This window comes from Aythya marila (assembly GCF_965140915.1).
Source record: "Aythya marila genome assembly, chromosome: 4".
NCBI lineage: Eukaryota > Metazoa > Chordata > Aves > Anseriformes > Anatidae > Aythya > Aythya marila.
The window spans coordinates 28,770,976-28,793,349 of NC_139045.1; the positions used below are offsets into that span (position 1 = coordinate 28,770,976).

Below are 22,374 nucleotides of genomic sequence, written 5' to 3' on the forward strand. Positions count from 1 at the left end.
TGTTTTTGCTTGAACTAGTCATGTGCAAACACAACAAGCATGCTGGAATTGATTTTTGTGTAAATTGCCTTCTTTGGTTAGACAAATTCACCACCATATTCTGCAATAAATAAGGTCAAAACCAATTATCACTACTTTAATGAATTAACACTTCTATATTATCTAGATTAAGACATCTATATTTAACATACAACTTCAATTCCTTTGAAATCTGTTTTTAAGAGGAAAGCACAAAATGTTATAAGCAATTATGAACTTGTATACCCTTTAATTTATGTATTATTCCTACTGGCCACTCTTACCAAAATTCTGTTCTTATTAATTTAGAGCAAGATATGTAGTTTTCAATATACTTCTACAAGTGTAGCTCATTGTGAAATCTGTTTCTCTCTGTCCTTGAATAATACAGTGTTATGATTTTTTATCTGTCCTTTATCAAGACTGCATTACAGGCAGGTTGTCTGGATTTATGAATGTTTTGAGGTTCAAGTTAAGTTTTCAACTGTTAATCTGAAAAAACGATTCTCTATGATCATATTTACTCTAAGATGCTTTGGAATACACAATATTGACCAAAAAGTTTGCTCATACATTTTCACTGAGAACCAAGACCATTTTGTTTTCATGTGTAGACTGCTGATAGACAATTTCAGTTTTGGTCCTGGGTAATGGCTCATATTAAAAGGCACCATGAGGTATTATATTAACCTGTGGATGTTCAAATGATAATGAAGAATTTCTTGTAGGTGCTTATGGTTTTATGTGCTGATGTGATCTAGACTGCTTTCCAATCAATTACCTATAGTGCAGTCAGGATTTAAAAGGTTATATAGTGTGAACATAGCAAACACTTCAGCTGAACTTCTATAATGACAGAATTTGTGTATTCAAACCAAGTTTTTGTAGAGTACTGGAAAGAAAACATAATACTTGAGGAACTATGTCCTTTGCTTCCCAATGATTTAATAGATCCTATAGAAATAAGGAGCTGTTAGAAAAATTCATTGCCTCTTGAACAGTGTATTAGCAGAAATTCTGTATATTTGTGCCGTGGGATACAAGGTTGATAAAAAATAACCTAGCTTTAAACTATTTCTGACAAAAGTAGAGATCTGGACAGTGCAACATGTAGCTTGCATGGTCTAATGCACAGCAATCTGCAGCAGAAAGGCTGCTGCTTCTAACTAAGCAAGGCATTGTGGATAGCTTTATAGTCAGCACTGGATCCATTTTGAGCTTCCGATTAGAAATTTGCCTGAGATCATGTGTTATTCAGGTGAGACTGCTATTTATTTTAGTTGATTTAATTCACAGTAACTGAAAAGTAGGTAAATAACAGCATTAATGGCAAGAGGAGCTGAAGAATCAAAGCACACATAAAGACAGTTTAAGGCAGTGATGGATGGAAAGAGAAAGAAATTTGCTAAGCAAAAAGATGCAGAAGAGTCTGTAATAGCAAATACTCCCTCATAACATGAAATATAAAGCTCTTTTCTCTTGGCTGCCACCAAATAATCGTGGGCTCCAGTGCAGGAATAGTGCACTGGATACCTGCAGAAAGATGGTAGCTCTGAGGTCTGTGGTTCCTTAGATTGATTTAGGGTTTGTACACTCTATCTAAAGATCTAAATCCAGATAAACTGTCAGTAGTTCTGCATGGTGCAGTTTTCATCATCATCTTTTTAATATAATTTATAATTCCAGTCCTTTAATTAAGATATTAAAATACTTTGTGTCAACTTCATTTGACCTTTGTTACTGTATTATGAAGAAAAGTTTAATTGTATGATTGCAGATACTCCTTGGTGTTCCTGCTCTATTTGATAGAGAGAATGGAGAATGAATCAGAAATATAGCATAAAACTATCTTTTGCCTGTTAAGGCTTCTACTGTTGATGATGAAAGTTGCTCATGGAATAAGATAGATAATTGCTGTAAGAAAAAAAGAGAAAACTAAGAGTAAACAAACATGGTTTTAACTGTCACAATTGTCTTTGCTTTTGCATCAAAGTTTCTAACTACTATAGCGCATCAGACTAATAGTTCATTCAATTTAACTGAATCATTTAACTGGACATGACTACATGTTCCTCACATTTAAGATATGAATTTTGAGACTAGGACTCCCATTTGCTCAGGTTCTGAGTACTCTGAGTTGTTGTAAACTGAAGCTATACTTTGAACAAATAAAATGCTGTCCACTGAAGGAACAGTATCATGTTGGGAACCTAAGCCTCTTGAACACTTTGGACAGTTTAATGTCAGCATCATGTCTGTACTATGATGTTAACATGAGTGCTTCCTAGACTCACACTGGCACATGAAGACACCCTGGCAGAGTTTGTAAAACATAGCTGTCTTTTCAAAACACTTCATGAAGACTTGAGAGTAACTGTTAAAAGCTTCTGAGAAATCTGGCTAGTCTACATGAACTAACTTGCCTTTGCCTTTAGCAACCCTTACCACTGCTATTAGTAATTCAGGTTTTTCACAGACTTCATAGCTGGGACCATAGAATTGCAGCACATGATACAGATTAGTTCTGGCGTGGATTTGCCAAATTTCTTTATTTGTGTTCAACTTGAAGTCTACCTGAGTCTTTTTCTGCAAAGCATGTCTGGTCAGTCCCTGTACTGACTGTAAGCATGGGCTTACTCTGTCCCAAGTGGAAGACTTCTTACTTGCCTCTGTTGATTGCCATGGTTTTTCAGCCCATTCCTCCTGCTTATAAAGAAGTGTGCAGTCTTGCAGGAGCATGCTTCTTGATTCTCTGCATTTGATGTCAACTGCAAGTATTTTGAAGGTACATTTTGACCCATCATCCAAGTAAGCAGTGAAGATGTTAGACAAACCACTTTGTCTAACCTTGCCTATGTCTGTCTGTGTGGTCTACAGCTTTGTTGATGTTATGTGATTTAAATTATATAATTTTATATTTATACATTTTTATATTTCATACAAAATTATAATTTACACATTACCAGTCTCTGTTGTTTGAGTCTCACATAACTCATGAAGATTTGTGTGTGCCACAGTTTTCATGGAAAACATTATTCTGAACTTAATAGCATTCAATTTCTGGTTATTGGGTGGACCTTGTGCTGGTGATGTGCTAAATAGTTACAATTGTACTTATCATCAATCATTATTGATTTTATTCCTCATTAGGTTTCCTGTCAGGATCTTGTGTAAGTTTGCATATGCAGGTAATTTGAATGGATATATTTTGGAGTGATTTTAGATCAGCAGGGTAACACTGAGATTGTTGGATTTCAGCCTCCTTTTTGGCTTTCTACAAGGTATCATATTCACAGGTTCTTTTTTCCTGAAGAGACATGTGTTTTGAAGGTATTATTGAAAAGCAATCTTTTTGTCTTTTGAGTGGAACAGATTGCATCAAATAATAGGCATTTTTCAAAGCATTTCCCCGGGGAAAAGTATCCTGGTTTTAAGAGTTTTATCTACCTTGATAAATTCCACTGTGGTTGGTTGGTCTATTCAGAAGCTCTGCTTTGTCTTCTCACAGCTGCAAGCACAGCCCTGCTCTGAGAGTTTGTAGCTTGATCTGGTCCCATTGAATTGTTTCCTCATTTGTCTCTGGAATTGGTGTTGCAATCCAATATGGATTATGGTGCAGCAGAGGTGCATTGAGCAGAATGATCCATTTTTTCTATTTGTTTCTGCCTACGTTCCAAAACTGAGAAGAAACTACTAAATGGATAATTAACCCAAAACTCAAATGAGAAAATGCAACGTTTTCAATATTTTTGTTTTGGAAAACAATGCAAAGCAAAGAATACAGAGCAAACAAACAGCAAAAACAAACAAACAAAAACCTTTGGACATTTTCTGCCCTAATACTTACAATTGTTCATCTTTTAAAGAAAGTAGTATCTGTGCAATTGCATATATGCCCCTGATGAAAGATCCACGGAATTCACAGCTTGGGGCTTTAAGTACACTTCCCTATTTTTACAAGACTGATGAAGTAAGCATGTATTTGCAATGACTGTAGTAAGTGAATGCATCCTTTCTTTACCCTTCTTCCATAGGTTCAATTCCTACAGTACTCAGAATTTCCAGAACCTACAATCTTTAAAATGTATTTTCAAATATATATTTCTGCTGTAGATAATTTCCAGTGAACAGGAACATGTCATGAAAGAGTTAATGAAATCCATTGATGTTGCAGGATGCATAGAAGTACCAAACTGAAGCTGTTCAGAGACTTGACAATGTGGATAAGGAAACTGAAATGTTAAGGAAAATCAGAGAGATGTTTTGGGAATTGTGCATTATGTTTTGTAAAGGTGAACAATCTTCCTTCCACAAAGAAACAGGATGTACTATGATATTGTATATATTTTTTTCTCCCTTCTTGATTGTTAAAGCCCACCTTTAAAGTGAATGTAAAAGTAACTAGGAAATTTTCATTCACTCTTAAATGTTTTATATTTTTTATTTTTAATTTTAATGTTAGGAATATTTTCATTGCATACAATATAATATATATATAAATATATATATATATTTTTAGGGAAAGCAAATGTACTGTTCCAATCTGTGTTCTGAATTGTTGCGTTAATATTTCTACCTCCGGATTTGTTCTGTTAATATCTTTTATATGCTTTTTTTCTCTTCTGTGTTGTGGTTTGCTCTTTGGAAAATCTTCCTTTGTCAGATACCTTTCCTCATCATTGCAATGTTATGGATGCATAGTGAATATGTATGTCCATACAAATAATGGAACAAGTAAGATGTCTTAGCTGTAGGTGTCATATCACATATAATGACAGGTATGATTGGAATAACTCATTACCTATGCACCCTGAAGGACATGTTTTCTTTGACAGTGATGTGGCACTCCAGGTAAGAATGTTGATCATATTTGTCTTGACTGTCATGGTTTCTGTTGCATTTGGAAATATTTTTAGAGTACAGATATTTTAATCATATCCTAAATTATACCTTTTGATATACCCAAATGGTATTGAAGTCTGGAAATGGCAATAGGTTATTAGGAAATTACTGCTTCATTTACTCTGAGATTATCTTCCCAGCGAACTTCAAAATTAACATTTGCTAGAGCTTTATAGGATAGAAGTAGACTGTTGTGTAACTTTGAGTATGTAGACTATAAAAGTTGAAAGTTTATATATATACATAAACCTGAGATACCGTATCTGACTACTTTCAGATCAGCAATTCCAGTAACATGCATCAAATCAAATTCTAACCCATCACACTTAGAAATTTCCCTCAGAATTCATTGAATGATGCAGAAAATCAGTTACAGAACATACTGAAAGGAGATGTTAAGGCTGGAGAGGCAGTTTCAGTCTGGTGAGATGATAGTAGAGGCAGAAGGGAGAGAGATTTATTTTTTACCAGTTCATTCACTGTCTCTTCCAGGAGATAGAAATTCATAGAAGTTTGAATTCCGTTCTTCTTCATAACAGGGAAGAACAAGTCTGTCAATCAGGATGCTCAAATTGTAATCCCTAATAAATAGCCTATGGCAAACAGACTGTTAGTGCTATGGTTAGATTACTGGTTTCCCCTGCTGCAGAAGACATTGAAGCCAAAGGACTCATGAGTTGGCTTTCCTGGCCTGTGTTTTCCTCTAGGCTGAAAAAAAAATTCTCATAAGGATTGTATGGCATCTTGTAGATTCCAGGGACTCTCATAACCAGCCAGTCTGTAGGATGAACCCTTTATCTGTACTATTGTAAATATTCTTAGTGAACAGTAATGATACTGTTTCAGGACATTTTCAGTTTACCTGACATTCCTGGCAAAACATAATCTCTCTCTACATAATATATATATATATATATATATTTTTTTTTTTTTTCCTCTACATAATATATATATATATTCTCTACATAATATATATATATAAATATTTCATGCAGTTTTTCATAGATTTAAATGATATATCTTTTCAATTATCTTATTTCTAATATTTTCTCTTCACAAAATGGTTCTTCAATGGTCTATTTCAGGTACTGATATGAGGTAACAGTGATAGAGTAGTTACCTGAGAAACCCAATGAATGTATGTGATGGATGGGTTGTCCATCACTGCTGCTAACATTGCATATCTGGCAATTCTTACCCTAGCATGATGCACCTCTAGAGAGGTGCAGCCCACAGATACACAGAAACTTCTGCATTTCTGTATACAATGACAAGGGAGTCTTAAATAATCAGTGGCTCCTCATATCATGAACGATGCTTCTGAACTACTTTTTAATGATTCTAGTGCCCTGCAGAGCGAGTGAGAGTATATGTTTTATTGATTTTTATGAAGACTTAAGTGAATCATTATAGTCCTTGTGGCACTCGTTTATAACTTGAGTCTGTGTAAGCTTTGCAGACTTGGAAGGAACACAAGGTCTCAAGGAGCAGTTTGATTCAATGGACGTAATGAGTAAAAATCATTTAATTAAAAGTGTGAAGTTTAAACATTTGTATTTCTTCCTCAACGTTCAAAGCTCCCGTAAATACCAAGGACCACAGGCCTTTGATAGGGGAGCTGACTGTGGCTTTTCATGTTTGTTTATGTTAAAAAATAAATAAATAAATAAAAATGAAGCAAAGCCTAGCCAGGTTGATACTACCCTGCCAGAAGATCAGATTGCTTTCCATTCCTTTAATGGTGTTAAAATAAAATTAATAAATTACTTTGAATAGTTTTTCCATTAAGTTCTTTATTAGTTAAAAATGATTGACTATCAAGATCCTGAATATTTCCACTACTGTGAATATTTTCACCACCTCACTTTCTCTAGGGTCAGTATTTTTTGCTGGAATCAATACCTCCAAAGACTGTTCTAACCATCATGTTTCATGCTTAAGCTTATGACACAAAGAACAAAGCATAGGCTTTAACTTAAAATGAAAAAGCCACTGTGGTATTGGATATTATATTGGGACTATGCTACTTGGAAATTAAATGATTAATTGTCATGCTATCATCCTTTTTTTTTTTTTTTTTTTTTGTCTTCTCTTGTTGCTGTAAGCACTTAGCAATGATACTAGAGGCCTTTGAACTATCACATAATCCTATATGGGTGGCTGTGGATTTAGGAAAATTTTAGGAGAATTTTTTAGGAGAATTTAATAATATCATATTAATATCATATTGACTTTTTTTTTTTTGTGTGTGTGTTTGTTTATTTATTTATTTTTCCCCAAAGAGCTGGGATAAGGTATTTTGCATTTAATTTAATGAATAAAGAACTTAGCTTTTTAAAAAGACCTGTGCGTGCCTTTGCTGGCATGAGACCTAGAGAACAGCTACGCATGAACTATCTTCTGTTACTTCTCAAGCTGAAACATTCTACTAAGTATGTGAATAACTTGTTTACAACAAATTCAAAGAAAAAAATAAATCTGCAGTCTTGAACCTGTCTGTATGTGATTGTAAGCTCCCCTTCATTTGGTCTCATTTGCTTTGGAAAACAAACCTGTCATTATGAAAGAAATTAGTTTGTCCATAGAAAAATTAGCATAGGATAGTGTATATTCACTGCTGCCCTTAAAAAAAAAAAAAAAAAAAAATCTGTCTAAATTTCTTTTGACACATCAGTAATTAATACAATATTATTATTATATAAATATAATTACTAAGTTTAGAATGTATTGGAAAACTACATCTCATTAACAGCTGGATTCTATCTTGTCGATTAATTTGAGTTTGGTGCTATAAACTCTTGCACGAATTCAGGGTCATCAGTGCTATGCTGATTCTGTGCTGCATTGTTTGTGTTGAATGGATGGACAAAGAAGTTTATTGGAAATTATATTTTTTTAATAGTAAAATTACTTTTTTGAAGAAAGGAGAAGAAAAGGTTCTGGGGACACCTCATTGCAGCCTGCCAATACTTGAAGTAGTCTTATAAAAAAAATAAATGGAGAAGAACTCTTTACTCGGGTCAATAATAATAGGATAAGGGGGAATGGTCTTAAACTAAAAGAGGATAGATTTAGATTAGACATTAGGAGGAAATTATTCACTGTAAGGGTAGTGAGGCACTGGCACAGGTTGTCCAGAGAAGTTGTGGATGCCCCATCCCTGGAGATGTTCAAGGCCAGTTTGGATGGGGCCTTGGCCAACCTGATTTAGTGGGTGGCATTCCTGCCTGTGGTGGTGGTGTGTGGTTGGGGGGGGGGTTTAGAACTAGATGATCTTTAAGGTCCCTTCCAACCCAAGCCATTCTATGATTCTATGACAGACTTAACTCTGGCCTATCAGTTCATGTATGTACTTTTCTTAATTTGAAAAGTACAATCAAAATTCTTATGTTGGATGAGCTATGTTTTGCCCTAAAAAAAATGTTTACCGCAAAAACAGTTTCATTACACTGCAAAGGGAAATTCAATATACTTTCTTTGGTCTAGCATGGTAAGACTATTTTGTGCTTTATGAAAACAGGAAAACGTCTTGATCATTTAATTTTTGAGCTGACAAAATTAGACATGTTAATAGTAATGCATGCTGATTTTAAAATTGCTTTTAAAAAACAGAAAAATGACACTGATGAAAAAAGCTTTTGTTATGTCATTTTGAGAGATCAATGCCAAAAATGGGAAAGGCACATTTTGTAGTTATATTTCAGATACTACAAGGCACTGAGGAATGACATCGTAAGACTTGCCACAGCCAAATGGCAGCATTCTCATATTTTTCACAGTTAACTGAGAGATTTAACACATTCAGATGTTCATTGAAAACTCTTCCTTCATTTGGAGTTTTCTGTTTATGGATTATATTCAGCTGTTCATCAACTACAGACTTAGATTTTTTTTGTTGTTGTTGAATGAAAAAAAATGATCATAAAATTTCTAACAGTTCATTTTGTGTCTCAGATTTCATACTCATTTTATTTTACTCTTTACTTTTCATTTGTTCAAATTATTTTCAAAATTTATCAGCCAATACAAGTTGTATGTCTAGACTAGGAGGTTTTAGGACTTATTGATGTTAATTGCTGCATGTTATAGGTGTTTAGGCTCTACAAAACTGAACCAAAAGAGAACGTTTTATATCTTTTGAAAAGCACTGACTTGTACATATCCTATGTAGTTACAGGTTACTTTTTCAAAAGACGGACTTTGTAGTTAGCTATAGAATAGCAAAAGGCAAAAACTAATGCCCTACAAGCACGCATTCTGAACTCTTAAAGCTAGATTTTGTACACTATCCATTAAGTTCAGAGCTTACTGTAGTCCATGCACAAAAGGCTTCTTTGCTTGGTTTTAAAAGGTGATTTTTATTTTTTTTATTTTTTATAAATAGACTCTATTTAGAGCATCAGAATGTTCCCATTCCCATGTTATGTGCCCATTGTATTTAGGAGTAAGGAAACAGGAAGGTGGATTAAAGCACTACAGAGCTACTCTTTTTTTTCTCCTCTTGCTACACTTCCTCTGTATTTTAAAAATACAATGATACAGTTTTATGTGTTGGTTTACAAAAATATAGGTATAGCTTAAATCACACAAAAAAATGACAGGCCAAAATGTATGACTCATGAAAAAATAATGCTTAATGGCAAGGTTCCACTACTGATTTATCCCTGCTGCTGTTAGGATATTTTTGTAAAATGTTAGCTTTGAAAACTCTTTTTCTATCTTTCACAGTTCAATTACTACACCTTGGATAAATTAAGAAAATGGAAGCACTTACTCTATTGTAGTTGATCATCATTTTGCAATATTGTAATATCTTCTTCTTCAGAATTATTTATGTTTAGTTGCTTTCACTTGTATCGGTCACTAAATTTTGAAAATTTTCCTATGGTGATTTCCTCTGTATTAGCATACAGAGCTGAAAGCTTTATAAATGTATGCAGGAGTACCCAATCACTGTGTATATGTTCATATATTTTAGGTTGTAAGCTATTTAGGGCAAGGTGATTTTTTTTGTTGTTGTTCATTTGTTTGAATGCACTGTCTGTATCTTACAAAAAACCCTATTGGACATGTATAAGAAATTTAAATATGTTAAGCTTAAAACAAAGGTAACGATACATATAGTAGTGATACATGTATCTCAATGATATTTGCAGAACAAAACAATTTCAAAAAAAAAGGAGGAGATTTAATTAACCAGTTTCTTTGCTAATTCTCAAAGATATGATACTATTTTGTGTTTGGTTTCAGTAAGTTCTGAAGATACTTTAGAAAGATATCAGAAAGATACTTATATAACAAAAAATATCAACTTATTTGAAATTGATTTATTTCTAATTGAGGGACAAACAAAAGTAGGTCTATAACAAAGATTCTAGATAACTGAAGAAGCAATGAGAAATGAAATACTCTGATCATTTTCAGTAAAGCATTTGATATGTATATCATATGTATGATATTTGATATGTATATCATATACAGTAGAGAAATCATGAAATGAATAAGGAACTGGCTAAAAAGGAGGTGAAGTTCAATGGAATAGGAAAATATCACTTGGAGAAGGAGTTATTAGTGAAGTTTCTCCAGTGACCAGTGAATAAGAGAACAATACATTAAAGAGAAAATGTTGGGTTGCTATAGTAGAGGGATTGAAAAACACTGAAGCCTGATGCAGTGAAAATGAGTTGAAATGTAATCTTACAAGGTACAAGACCTTATACTTGTTTAATAGTAAGAAATTATATTTCCAGCTGAGAATTCATCTCTCGCAATTCAGGAGAATTCATCAGCTCTCATTAGAAACAGTAGAATAGGAGAAAGTTGTGTGGACCAGTCAATCACAGGGTGACTATGAGGAACGAGATGAGGTCAATGTGAAAATAGTAAATGCATTCTACAGATGTATTGACCGAAATCTTTAAAGAAAATATATGAATTAGTTAATATATTGCACATTTTTCATCCAAAATACAGTTCTATGTCATAGGTTTTTGAGATGGATGAATTTAAACTGAATCGCATACAGTGACAGCTTTAATAAAGAAATACATAATGGGAGTAAGCAGAAGAATTTGACTCAGTACCATTTAGCAGAATGAAGGGTAAGGGAGGCAGCAGGATGGTTAAAAGGCAAATTACAAATCTCATGGCTGCTCCATTTCTCAGCCTTCAGTAAGAGTTCTTTTTTACCTAGTCAGTTTTATGTTTTAGAACGTCCTCCCAGCAGTTAGCATTTACTCTGCTTTCAGTATTTTTGTCATCTTTAATAACCATACATTCTATCTTCCAACCAGATTTTATACACAGCTGTCTATAACTTACTCTGTTTTTCACACCCTAATTATACCTCTAGGTTTTACCTAAATGGGCTTCTTCCATTTTTGTTTGCATTTCTCCATTTTATCTAGAACTTATCCAATAATTTTTTTTTAGTTAAGAACTCAGGATGTATATCAGACTGATACTGTATTTGGAGGAGATGCTAGCAAATTCATTAATATGGCATACCATAGTAGAGCATTCACACTTCTATTTGATAACAGCAAGGCATAAGCTAAAACCTACTACTTACTTAAATTTAATATTACTGTTCCATTACCAACAATACCCTTTTTTTTTTTTTTTTTTTTTTTGTAGCTGTTTAATTGGTTTTGATATTACTACATTGAATTCATTCAATTTCCAATTTTTCTAAATATTTGCTCTGCTTTCTCATTTAATTATTTGAGGTTTAGTCGCAGCAGATATATTTTAATTTAATTTACAAGGGCGACATACATGTAGACAGAAAGCTAGGAATTATCCTAGCAGGTGATATCTCCCAGTACCTTCCACCTCTGGCAAAAACAAACAAACAACCTTGCTTTCAGAACCAGGTATATTTCTTTCAGAGAGGAGAAAAGAGATGACAAATGCATTATTTAGTTCCAGGACCTGTCTTTTCTGTTTGCAAATGAGCCTGGGCTCTAAGAGGTGCTGCCTTCTGTACCTGAGAAAGCTTTCCACATCTCTACCCCATACTTCCACTGGTGTGTGCCTCTTCCACCCTGCCTGTTCAAGGACAGTGATTTTCAGTGAATTACCTGTCAAGGAACTCTGCTTCAGGTGCTGTTCTGTTGGCCTAGGTTTTTTTTGGGGGGGTTGGGATTTCCTTTCTCCATTTCTCCCTTACTAAGGAGCAAATATATTTTGTCTTTAGAATATATAAAAAGTGTTACTTCAGTTTTACCAATAATGTTACTATAAAAATCATTTTAAATACATGTAATTATATACAAAGTTTTTACTTAACAGTTGCTTGGTATTTTGGGGGACATTGGTGCTCCCAGTGTATTTATTAGTGTTTTTTGTTTGTTTGTTGTTTTTTTTTTTAATAGCTGTTAACAAATATGTAACGCAGGTGGTTTGACTGTGTCCAGGTGGGACAGTCATGCTTAATTTTAAGAAATTATGCATTCAGGTTGTTTTACTGCAATATAGGCATGTGATAGAAGTTATAAATGGAATACAAAAATATTTATGGAAGATTGATAATTATTTAAATACTTTTTAGGGAATTCCTCTAGCAAAACTAGTGTTCTCTCTCTTTTTTTTTTTTTTTTTAATTTAATTTAATTTATTTTATTTATTTATTTTTTGATGAAGATGATTTTCCAGACTATTGCAATGTATCCAAGGCTATTAATACTGGTATATAAAAGGTAGTTAAAAAAAAAAAAAAAAAAGTCAACAAAATAGTACAGTAATGGCTCTATTTTGATATTTAGAATACTGTCTTCACTAAGGCAGCAAATGCTAAGTTTTGCATTTGTTAAATGTTCCCTTTTCTACAGTTGCATTCAAATCGAAAAAGATAAGCATTTCTATAATAAGTACCGGCCTTCTGTACACAGGCATCCATAGTAATACTAGAGTTAACTGAAAAAAAGACTTGGAAATGTTGTAGAATTTAGGTAGCTGAATTTATCATATGAAGGTTAGCATTTTTCATAGTGTAGCCTATAGCATAAGCTAGTTTTATGATAATTATTTAATGACTATGCTAAATTAAGTATTGGCTTTGGAAAACTCAGATAACTACTCCTTTATAAACTGAGTATCATAATATTAACATACCTTTTGAGATTTTTGCACACTGAATTTCTGTCAGAAGTTCTGAATCATTCAGTTGGGTATGTTTTAAGAAGTCTGGGTGATAATCTCTGAAGAACCATCTCCTATGACATAGGAGCTGAAATGTTTCTGGTGAATGCAGTACATTTTAAAAACTACAGTAAATATTACTATATTCAACCTAATTTGTACATTCCCTTTTACGTGGTTTGATAAGCAGTGTCAGATAATGCATGCAGCTACAAAGAAAAAAATGAGTCAATCATATTTATGTATGTCTGGTTGGCAGTGTCACTAGAGTTTCTGGAAAAGAAAAAATAAAGTCTTTTTTTGTCTAAATTGAATATTAATGTTTTTAATCACACAAAAATTGATCATTGAGCTCAATTATGGAACAACAAAATTTTCTTTCCTGAAGCTATAGTTCTCTGATGCATGAAGAAAAAGCATTAAACTATACTGTCTTTTTAATTGTGTTAATTACAAAGTATTGCTTTTATGTCTAAATGGAACTAATAATGGATCTTAGCTTGCTTATAGGTTGCTGCTTTGCTGTAATGGAAAGATTAATATCTTTTTTATATGAAAGTAATTTTCTAATTAAAAGAGAATAGGTACGTGACGCCTTTTGTAGTGCATTTAAAAAATGAAAGGTTGATTTTATTTATTTACTTATTTATTTTTGTGATTTAGCATGAAGTAAAAACGTTCCTGTGTGGATGATCTTCAATTCCTATATAAGTCTCACATATTGGACCAAATACATTGGTCACAGGCACACACTCCTTAGAAATGTAAAACTTTATTATATATTTAATCAAGTACACCACAAATGAAAGGACAACTCTTAGCTGTTTAGCTTCGCATCTAGGCAATTACACAAGAAGGAAGAGTATACAGCATCATCAAACTAATATTTATCCCCCTTTCTTTCTTTTTTCTCTAAGTGTCCAAGTGAGTTGTGAAACATAAAAGTGAGGCATCCTTATATTAACATAAGACCTGTGTACTGTACTGGTTACCGGAGAAATTTTCAAGGCCTGGATCACACATGCTTGAATTGTTAAAAGGTCATTTAAAAAGTTGAGTAGTTATCAGCTTTTGGTTAACCAGAAAAATAAGATATTTTTGTCTTTCTTGGATAGAACTGAGCATGAGTGTTCATAAAACTTCTTTTTTTCTTCTTATTTTTTCTGTTATTTTGTTTTCATTTTTTTTTTCATGTGCAATATGAAATACCAGAGGCAGTGATAAACGGTGGAAGATTTACTTTCGAAACAGTGTAAAGTTGAAAGAATTGAGTGTAGTTCTCTATTGATAGTAGTTTACTTACTTGCTTTTTCATCAAATAGATTTATTCTAAAATTGTATGGCAAATACTTCCTTAAAATGATTCTCTTTTAAAGACTGAGTGCTCAAATTTTATTTCATGGAGATGACACTTCCCTCCCCGCCCTCCCCCCACCCCCTGGTATTTCTAATACCATACAGTAAATTGTCTTCATTCTCACAAGAGTTTGAATTTGCTGCACTGGTGTTAATTTTAGAAATGCTGGTTACTTACCAAGAGAAAATATTTCATCACGATTCAAAGAATATCTATAAATATGAAAATAATTATTGTTCTGATTTCTGATATGGATTGAATTTTCCCTTACACATGTAGAACATGATTGCACGTACGCTTTATGGTTTTGCTTCTAAATGTGTTAGTAATTTGTCTATTTTAGGAAAAATAAATAAATCATGACACACAACCTGTGACACTGTGACACTCTTTTAAAAGAGCATCCTTTACATTTATTAATTTACAGATATTTTCCAGTAGGGTATTTAAGCAATACTAAATAAATAAACCAAAACTTGTGAAATAGCTTATTGGTACTACCAACTTCTACTGCATGTCGCATAGGAAATGCAAAAAGTAGTGAATATCTGTGGATCTAGATGACTTCAGAGGAAATAATGCATTTAGTTCACATTTGCCTCCAACCATTACTCAGTGTTGTGTTCTTCTGCTCGGTGCTCTGTTCCATCCTGTTTGTTGCTGCTGTCACTTGGCAGACACAGCAGTTTCAAATTGATGCTGTAAAGTGCAGGGTTTTTTTATTATTATTTGTTTGTTTACTTCCTGTATTTAGGAAAGATTTATTCAACTATACAAATATTTATTATTCTGGCTCAGTATTTCTCCAGATATTGTAAAATAAATCATTTTTGACCAGAGAAGTGTAGAAAATATTTTAACGCTGTGTTTTAAAAATGACATAAAGTAATGTGTTTAAACTATGACTTAATGTATAGTCTTCTGAGACTGAAATGGAAGAAATTACTAACATCACATTAATCAGGAAACTGTGCTTTCACTGATATAAATAAACCCTTCCCCCTCCCCCCCCCCCCCAAAAAAAAAAAAAAAAAAGCACACCAAGGAAGAAGAGTCATACCTTAGTTCTGTTTCCTGAAAGCAGAATTCACTTTTTTGTCCATTTTCATCTCAGTCTTGCATATTTCTTACACTGAGTTCCATAATATTCTTTTCTGAAAATGAATGACTCTTACAGCAATATTGCCATGTTAGTCAAATGAAGATGACAGCTACTATGCTTCATTGGCCTTACTGTTAAGTAACTTCTGTTGTCTAACTTTAGATAGTCTTACCTCTGAAATTCATTTTCACGTTAAATGTTTCTCTTTTTATATGGTGATGCTTGTCAGTCAATTTAATTGAAATGTCATGCTGACCTTTATTCGAAAAACTCTGAACTTCCTGTGGTTGTCGGAAGTTCTTTTTACTTTGTTTCCAATTTAAACCCTTAAATTACCAGTGTAAAAAAGCTGCATACTAATTAATCTTATGAAACTGAAAACAAATTAACTTTGAAAACAATATATCTTTTGCAGAGGTAGTTCAGCTGAGTTTGCCAGAAGATCAAAAACTAAGCATCACTGCAGCAACAGTAGGACAAAGTGCTGTCTTAAGTTGTGCCATCCAGGGAACTCTGAGACCTCCTATCATCTGGAAGAGGAATAATGTCATTCTGAATAATTTGGATTTGGAAGATATCAATGTAAGTAAAAGAGAGCTCTCTTTAACAGTTTGCTGTAAAATATTTTCATGAAGAATTGAGAAGTGATCAAGAAGTGAACAACTGGCTGATGTGTTGGGCTCACATCAGTAAATGGACTTACATCAGGCCAGTTACTAGTGGGATTCACAAAGGCTTCATTTTGGGGCCAGCGCTCTTTAATATTTTCATAAATGACTTGGATGCAGGACTTCAAAGTATGGTAAATTAATTTGCAGATGACACTAGATTAGGAAGAGCTGTTGACTCCATCGAGGGTAGAGAGGCCTTGCAGAGAGATCTTGATGTATTAGAGCTAAGAAATCACTAACTATATGAAGTATAACAAGAGTGAGTGCCCCATTCTGTAACTGGGTGTATATACAGACTGTGGGGTTTGACAGTACATTGAATATGAGTCAACAGTGTGCCCTGGCAGCCAGGAGGGCCAGCTGTACCCTGGGGTGCATCAAGCACAGCATTGCTAGCTGGTCAAAGTAAGAAATTGTTCTGCTCTGCGCTGATGTGGCTTCACCTCAAGTACTGTGTGCAGTTTTGGGTGCCTAAGTATAAGAAGGATGTAAAATTATTAGTGACCGGTCTAAGAGGGTTAAGAAGACAGTGAAGGGTCTAGAGAAGAAGACATCTGAGGAGCTCAAGACCCTTGGTTTGCTCAGCCCAGGGCAGGCTGAGGGGAGGCCTCATGGCAGCCTGCAGCTCCCTTACGAGGGGAGCGGAGGGGCAGGCGCTGAGCTCTGCTCTATGGGGACAGTGACAGGACCCGAGCTGGCACAGGGGAGGGTCAAGCTGGGTGTGAGGAAAAGGCTCTTCACTGAGAGGGTCAGGCACTAAGATAGGCTCCCCAGGGCAGCAGTCCAGGCCCCAAGCCTGCTGGAGTTCGGGAAGCGTTGGCACAAAGTTCTCAGACACATGGTCTGATTTTTGGGTGGTCCTATGCAGAGCCAGGAGTTGGTGATCCTTGTGGGTTCCTTCCAAGTCAGGATATTCTGTGATTCTATGTGATATTTAACAAGTTCCTTACCTGTGATGTTTTTAGTCATACAACTGTAGATAAAGAAAACAAAATAAATGGAAATAAAATGCTTGCCAAACTCGGTTTTTATTTTACTTTGTATTCAAACCCTTGGTGTAAAGTACAGGGAAAACGTTTCACAGACCAATCATTTAAAGGAATAAGTATAGCAATAGAATTGTATGAAGACGATCACAGCCCAAAATGCAGACAGTATTATACATTCAGCATTATGTGGCCTTCAAACATCTAAGAGAAAAAAGAATCTATAAAATTAACATTTTCGGAAATGCATACTTATTTAACACAAACAGATCATTATAATAACTTTATATTCTGATAATTAAATAAAAAATGTATTTTACCATAATATAGCTCTTACTACAAAATTGGTTGTTTTGATTGTTCCTCCAAGTATTCAGCAAAGGTGCTTCTCAGGGAATCATTAGTGAATGTCAGTAACTTAGAAATCTTTTTTTTAGCAAGGCAAATATCTGCCCCTTAACTTTGCTGTGACCTCTAACTATGGAGAAAAATACAAAATGAAACAAAAATAATTATTATTTTTTTTCTGACAGAACTCTCAAAACAATCATTCAGCTATATTTTGTTTGCCTGTAGGTGTGTTTAATTTCCTTGCGCCATTTCACATTACCAAAATTATATATGTGGACAGCTATGGGGTTGTACTTGCTCTGACCCAAGTATGTCTGAGATCGCTGCAACTCTTACGTGTGTGGAGTAACACCACAATCGAATACTTGTTTTATTTATTTATGAATGGTTTGTTTTGTTTCCAAAATAACATTTGTACATGCACATCACCTTCGTTTTGTTTTTCTTGCTGTTTACAATCAATCATATTTGTTTGTAAATTGAACTTCCTTACAATGGTTTTAGAGGTCACCTTGCTTGAATGGTAGCTTTAAGTCATTTGAGAGGTTTAGGATAAATCCAGCATGCTGTGAAAATTTCTCGGTTTATATTCTTGTTGCTTTTGTTAATTAGGTATTAATAATATGATTGGCATTCAGAAGTGCCCTACCGATTCTCACAAGCTCCTTTCTGTGGTTTTTGTTAGCTTTCCGTAAATATTCACGATGGTAATGATTTGCAGTTCTTACTAATCACATCTACATGTAATATATGGCATGAGCTGTAGAGATAGAAACAGGAGCACATATCTGGACGTGTAGAAAAAAAAAGGAAAATTATGAATGGTGATAATGAAGCTAACAACTCAGTTTCAAACTGAAAGGTTCACTTGACTGTATTTGCCAACATGAAAAGAGCTAGTGGTTTTCCAAGCTTGATACAAACATTTTGAGTATGAAAATTCAAAAAACAGAAGTTTTCTGCATTGGGTGCACCAGTAGCAAAGACAAAATGCTGTGTACTGACCATAACACTCCCAACCTCCTGTGCCACTTGGAATGGGTAAAGGGTTTGGGAATAAAGCTGGAAAAGGGGAGAGGAAAGCTGTTGTTTTAATAATGTTCATCTTTATGTTTCCCACAGCCCAAAATAGTAATTTTTTTATTATTATTATTATTTTAATTGGCAATAAATTAAGCTAAATTTTCCCAGGTTGAGTCTGTTTTAGTCCACAGTGGTAATACGTAAACAGTCTTGACCCACATGCTCTTTCATTGCTCCTATTTTCACTCCCCTGCCCTGCTGAGAGGGGGAGTGAGTGAGCATTCAGGTGGAAACTTGGCTGTTAGGGTCAGCCCATTTTGTTTCTTCAGTGCTTATAACAGCTGGAACACACTCCAGTATGGAATTTTTGAAGACTCACAGCATGCCTAATTTGAAGTCAACTTGCAGTGATGATCAGAAATCCAAAGCTAAGGGAGAAAATTAAAATTACTAGAATTGACTGGATTTATGTACTTTTAATATGAGGACCATGTGACAGTATACTGGATTAACAGTCTATAAACATAAAAAGCAAACAAACAGGCTAAGCAAAGAGATAATTCAAAAAAGGTCTACAGAGTGTCTCCTGAGAGAATTTGCAGGATAGAAGATGATGCGGAAGCTAAAACCATTGAGGTATTGCTCACCTCTGGAAAGAAACTATATATTCATACCTGCACAGAGAGGAGTTATTTAAGAGTTCTCTCTGTGTTGGGATGAGCTCTGTGTTTGCATTTTGTGTATGGGTATAGTAAGAATGGTACAGAGTAAATGCTTCCAGCAACAGGAGAATAATTCTGAAGGTGAATGTATTCATCATTTATTTTTTAGCTTAATAAAATCATAGAGAAATTTGAATACAGGGGAAGGTTTTTTAGCAAAACTATATTATAGCTTACTTCTTAGTATTAACAGCTTAGTTACAATTCAAAAGGAATGACAGATCCCTTGTACATATCCATGGGTGAAGCAATAAAAATACATAGCACTCAAAGGTTCTAGTTAGATATCCACGTATCATTGAATGTATCACCTACATTCAATGTAGGTGATATTAATCTAATGTGTAGATAAAGCAACAAACAGTGGAATAAAGAGCTAATGGAGCCTGAAAACAAAACAAAACAACACAACAAAAACACCATTGGGCGTAAAAGCATTAAGTCTAACTGCTTCCTAGAGTCTTTTTTCTTCAAAATTTGTGTTTCCCTGTTTGCACTGATTCTATCCTCTTATATTTATCACTAGATCTTCTCTCATTTCTTTGTGGGTTTATTTTGTTTGTTGTTTTTTGTTTGTTTGTTTTATATTTCTTTGGTCATTCCTTTCTGAACTTTGTCAGATATTCTCTATTTAATTCTTACAATTTCACATTTGCTTCAAGGTTGTTATGTAGTCATCATTTAGCATCTACTCAAGCAATGTAATAAAAATAATACCTTCAGGAGAGAAAAAAAAAATGGACAGAAAAGAGTTGTCTTTTTTATTTCACTGTGGAAAATGAATTTATTACTTAAATACTAATTTCAAAGGCACAAATGTAGAGGGAACATAGTGTGTTCCAGTTTATGTTGCATTTTAACCACTAAAGAATGTGTTGTACTTATTCAGTCAGTTTTAAACATTCAAAAGCCCTAAGCCATTGTGTAATTTTGGATGTCTCCAGACTTAAAACATTCTATTCTTTCCTGTGACTCTATTATATGCTAAAATGTTCATCTAACTCTGAGAATTCTTAATTTACTCAATTGTACAAGAACCACATATGTGCATCTCAACATTAATAATCTTATGTAATCATGAATATAGTTTCTGAAAAAAATGAACAAGCATTGACCTGGAAAAACAGATAAATACTTCTTGTCCAGCAAAACTTGTCATAGAACATTTTAACTGATCTATTTATTATTATTATTATTATTATTATTAACTAGATCATTTAACATATGAAACCATCAGAATAAGCAGTAGTGACAATGTGATTTTGTAAATCGTAGCAAATGATAATACCTAAGGTGCATAAATCTTACACTGTACTGTTCTGAATATGGCTTAAACTGTCAGCTTCGGGGAGTGATATACTCAGAACAATATAAAGTTGTAGTGTTTGTCAAATGGGGAAATGCATCAATAAGCAAGAGAGTCTAAGTCAAAACTCAAACTGTGACTATTGAATTTCTATTTTGTTGAAAGAGTCTACTTCCCTACTGACAGTACACAAGATATATGTCTAAGCCTGTCAACTAGGAAAGTGACCATGAGCAAGCCTTAATTATTTGAGTTGTATTACATACTCTGAGATGATTAAAAAAAAATAAATTAAGAAATACTGTTTGTCTTTTGAGGGTCAATAATGAAAATTGTATTTAATTAGTACTTTTAACAACTGTACATTAACTTAGAGAATGCTATCTGACCACAAGTGTGTGGTTAGATTTTAATGATGCTATTGATAATATCCAAGAGGTAATCTTAGGAGTCATCAGTGCTCCTCAATTCTTCTTATTGTACATATGGTTACTATTTGTGGATGTAATGTGTCTTGCTACTGATCTTTCTTATTTAAACTGATAGGAGTCAGGGATAATTAGCATCCATCTGAATGAAGCCATGAAAAATTGTGCCTCTGCAAATTTTGCTTAATTTAAATTGTAATTTATTTGTGCTATGACTCAGTACAGAAATTATATAGTAGGGCATTTTGCTGATATTTTAGTATGCATTTAGAAGGGCTTTTTTCCTGCTGTGATCCCGAATCTTAAGTTTCTGAAGTCCCTTTCACTTACCTCTTCTAGTATATTCTAGCTAGCCTATTATTCATTATAGAAAAAGTTCTCACTTATAGAAAACATTAAAAATAGCAGAATCTTTCCTAAACATAATGTATATTTCAGTCTTGTCATGGAAGTTGACTTACTTTTAAAACACTTTATATCTCATTTTACTTTGTTCTCTTTTGACCTTTTCCTTTAGATTTGCTTTTAGCTGCTTCCCTATACCTGTCAGGAATAGCATTACGAAATGTCTGCCCTTTGTTATGTTTATACAAGATCAACTTAGATGACTTGCCCATATGGAAAGTTTAACATCTACTAACTTACTTAAATTAGTAACTTTTTAAAGGAGTGTAGATTAACTTCTGCTTTTTGATGAAAACTAATGATCTCTTTCTTTAGGCTACCTTCACTGGAAACCTGCAATATTTGTACTTGATACGTAAATTTGGGGGTTTTGAAGGTACATATGGATCGTCTTTCTCTCATTTGTTCATCTCATTAAAACTAATCTACAAATTACAACATTACAACTTGAGGTTTTTTTGGTATCATATTCATCTGCATCCTCTTCTTGATTGTTTTTAACCAAAATGTAATGTAATTGCCAGTAAAACCTAATGTCCTCTGTAATAGTACATTCCCTTCCATTCTAGAAAGGTCTGCTCAGCAACTGATGACAAAAATATTTTCAGACTGTCAAAAATGTTGAACATAGTTTCCTGATATCTGTGCTCTTTTTTTTTTTTTTTTTTTTTTGTTTATTTGTTTGTTTGTTTTTCTTGCTGCAGCAAGCCCTGCATGGTATGGTTCATTCCCCAAGAGGTTTTCATAGCCCAGAATCTTTGTCATGGTTCCTCTGATTTTACAGTCTTCTCTCTGACCCTTTTACCCCTGCCTAAGAGAGAGTACAGAGATGCTGTGAACTAAGAGGAATGTCAGAGCCTCCTTCCTTTTAGCCTTCCCTTCAGAGATGATGCTCTTAATATCCTCATTTTTGTAAGAGGTAGCACAGTCCAACAATTAACAAATTAAACAGTCATAGTAC

The 22,374-nt window shown here is 33.9% G+C and overlaps 1 protein-coding gene across 1 annotated transcript in view; it reads left to right on the forward strand.

Annotated features, from left to right (window-relative positions):
* Positions 1–22,374, forward strand: part of FSTL5 (follistatin like 5) — a gene marked incomplete at its 3' end in the record, with an annotated part of 350,355 nt that overhangs the window by 252,150 nt on the left and 75,831 nt on the right. Inside the window, exon 7 of the mRNA XM_082758605.1 lies at positions 15,937–16,103. Within this exon, the coding sequence (XP_082614731.1) occupies positions 15,937–16,103 (167 nt within the window). The remainder of the gene's footprint in view (positions 1–15,936; positions 16,104–22,374) is intronic.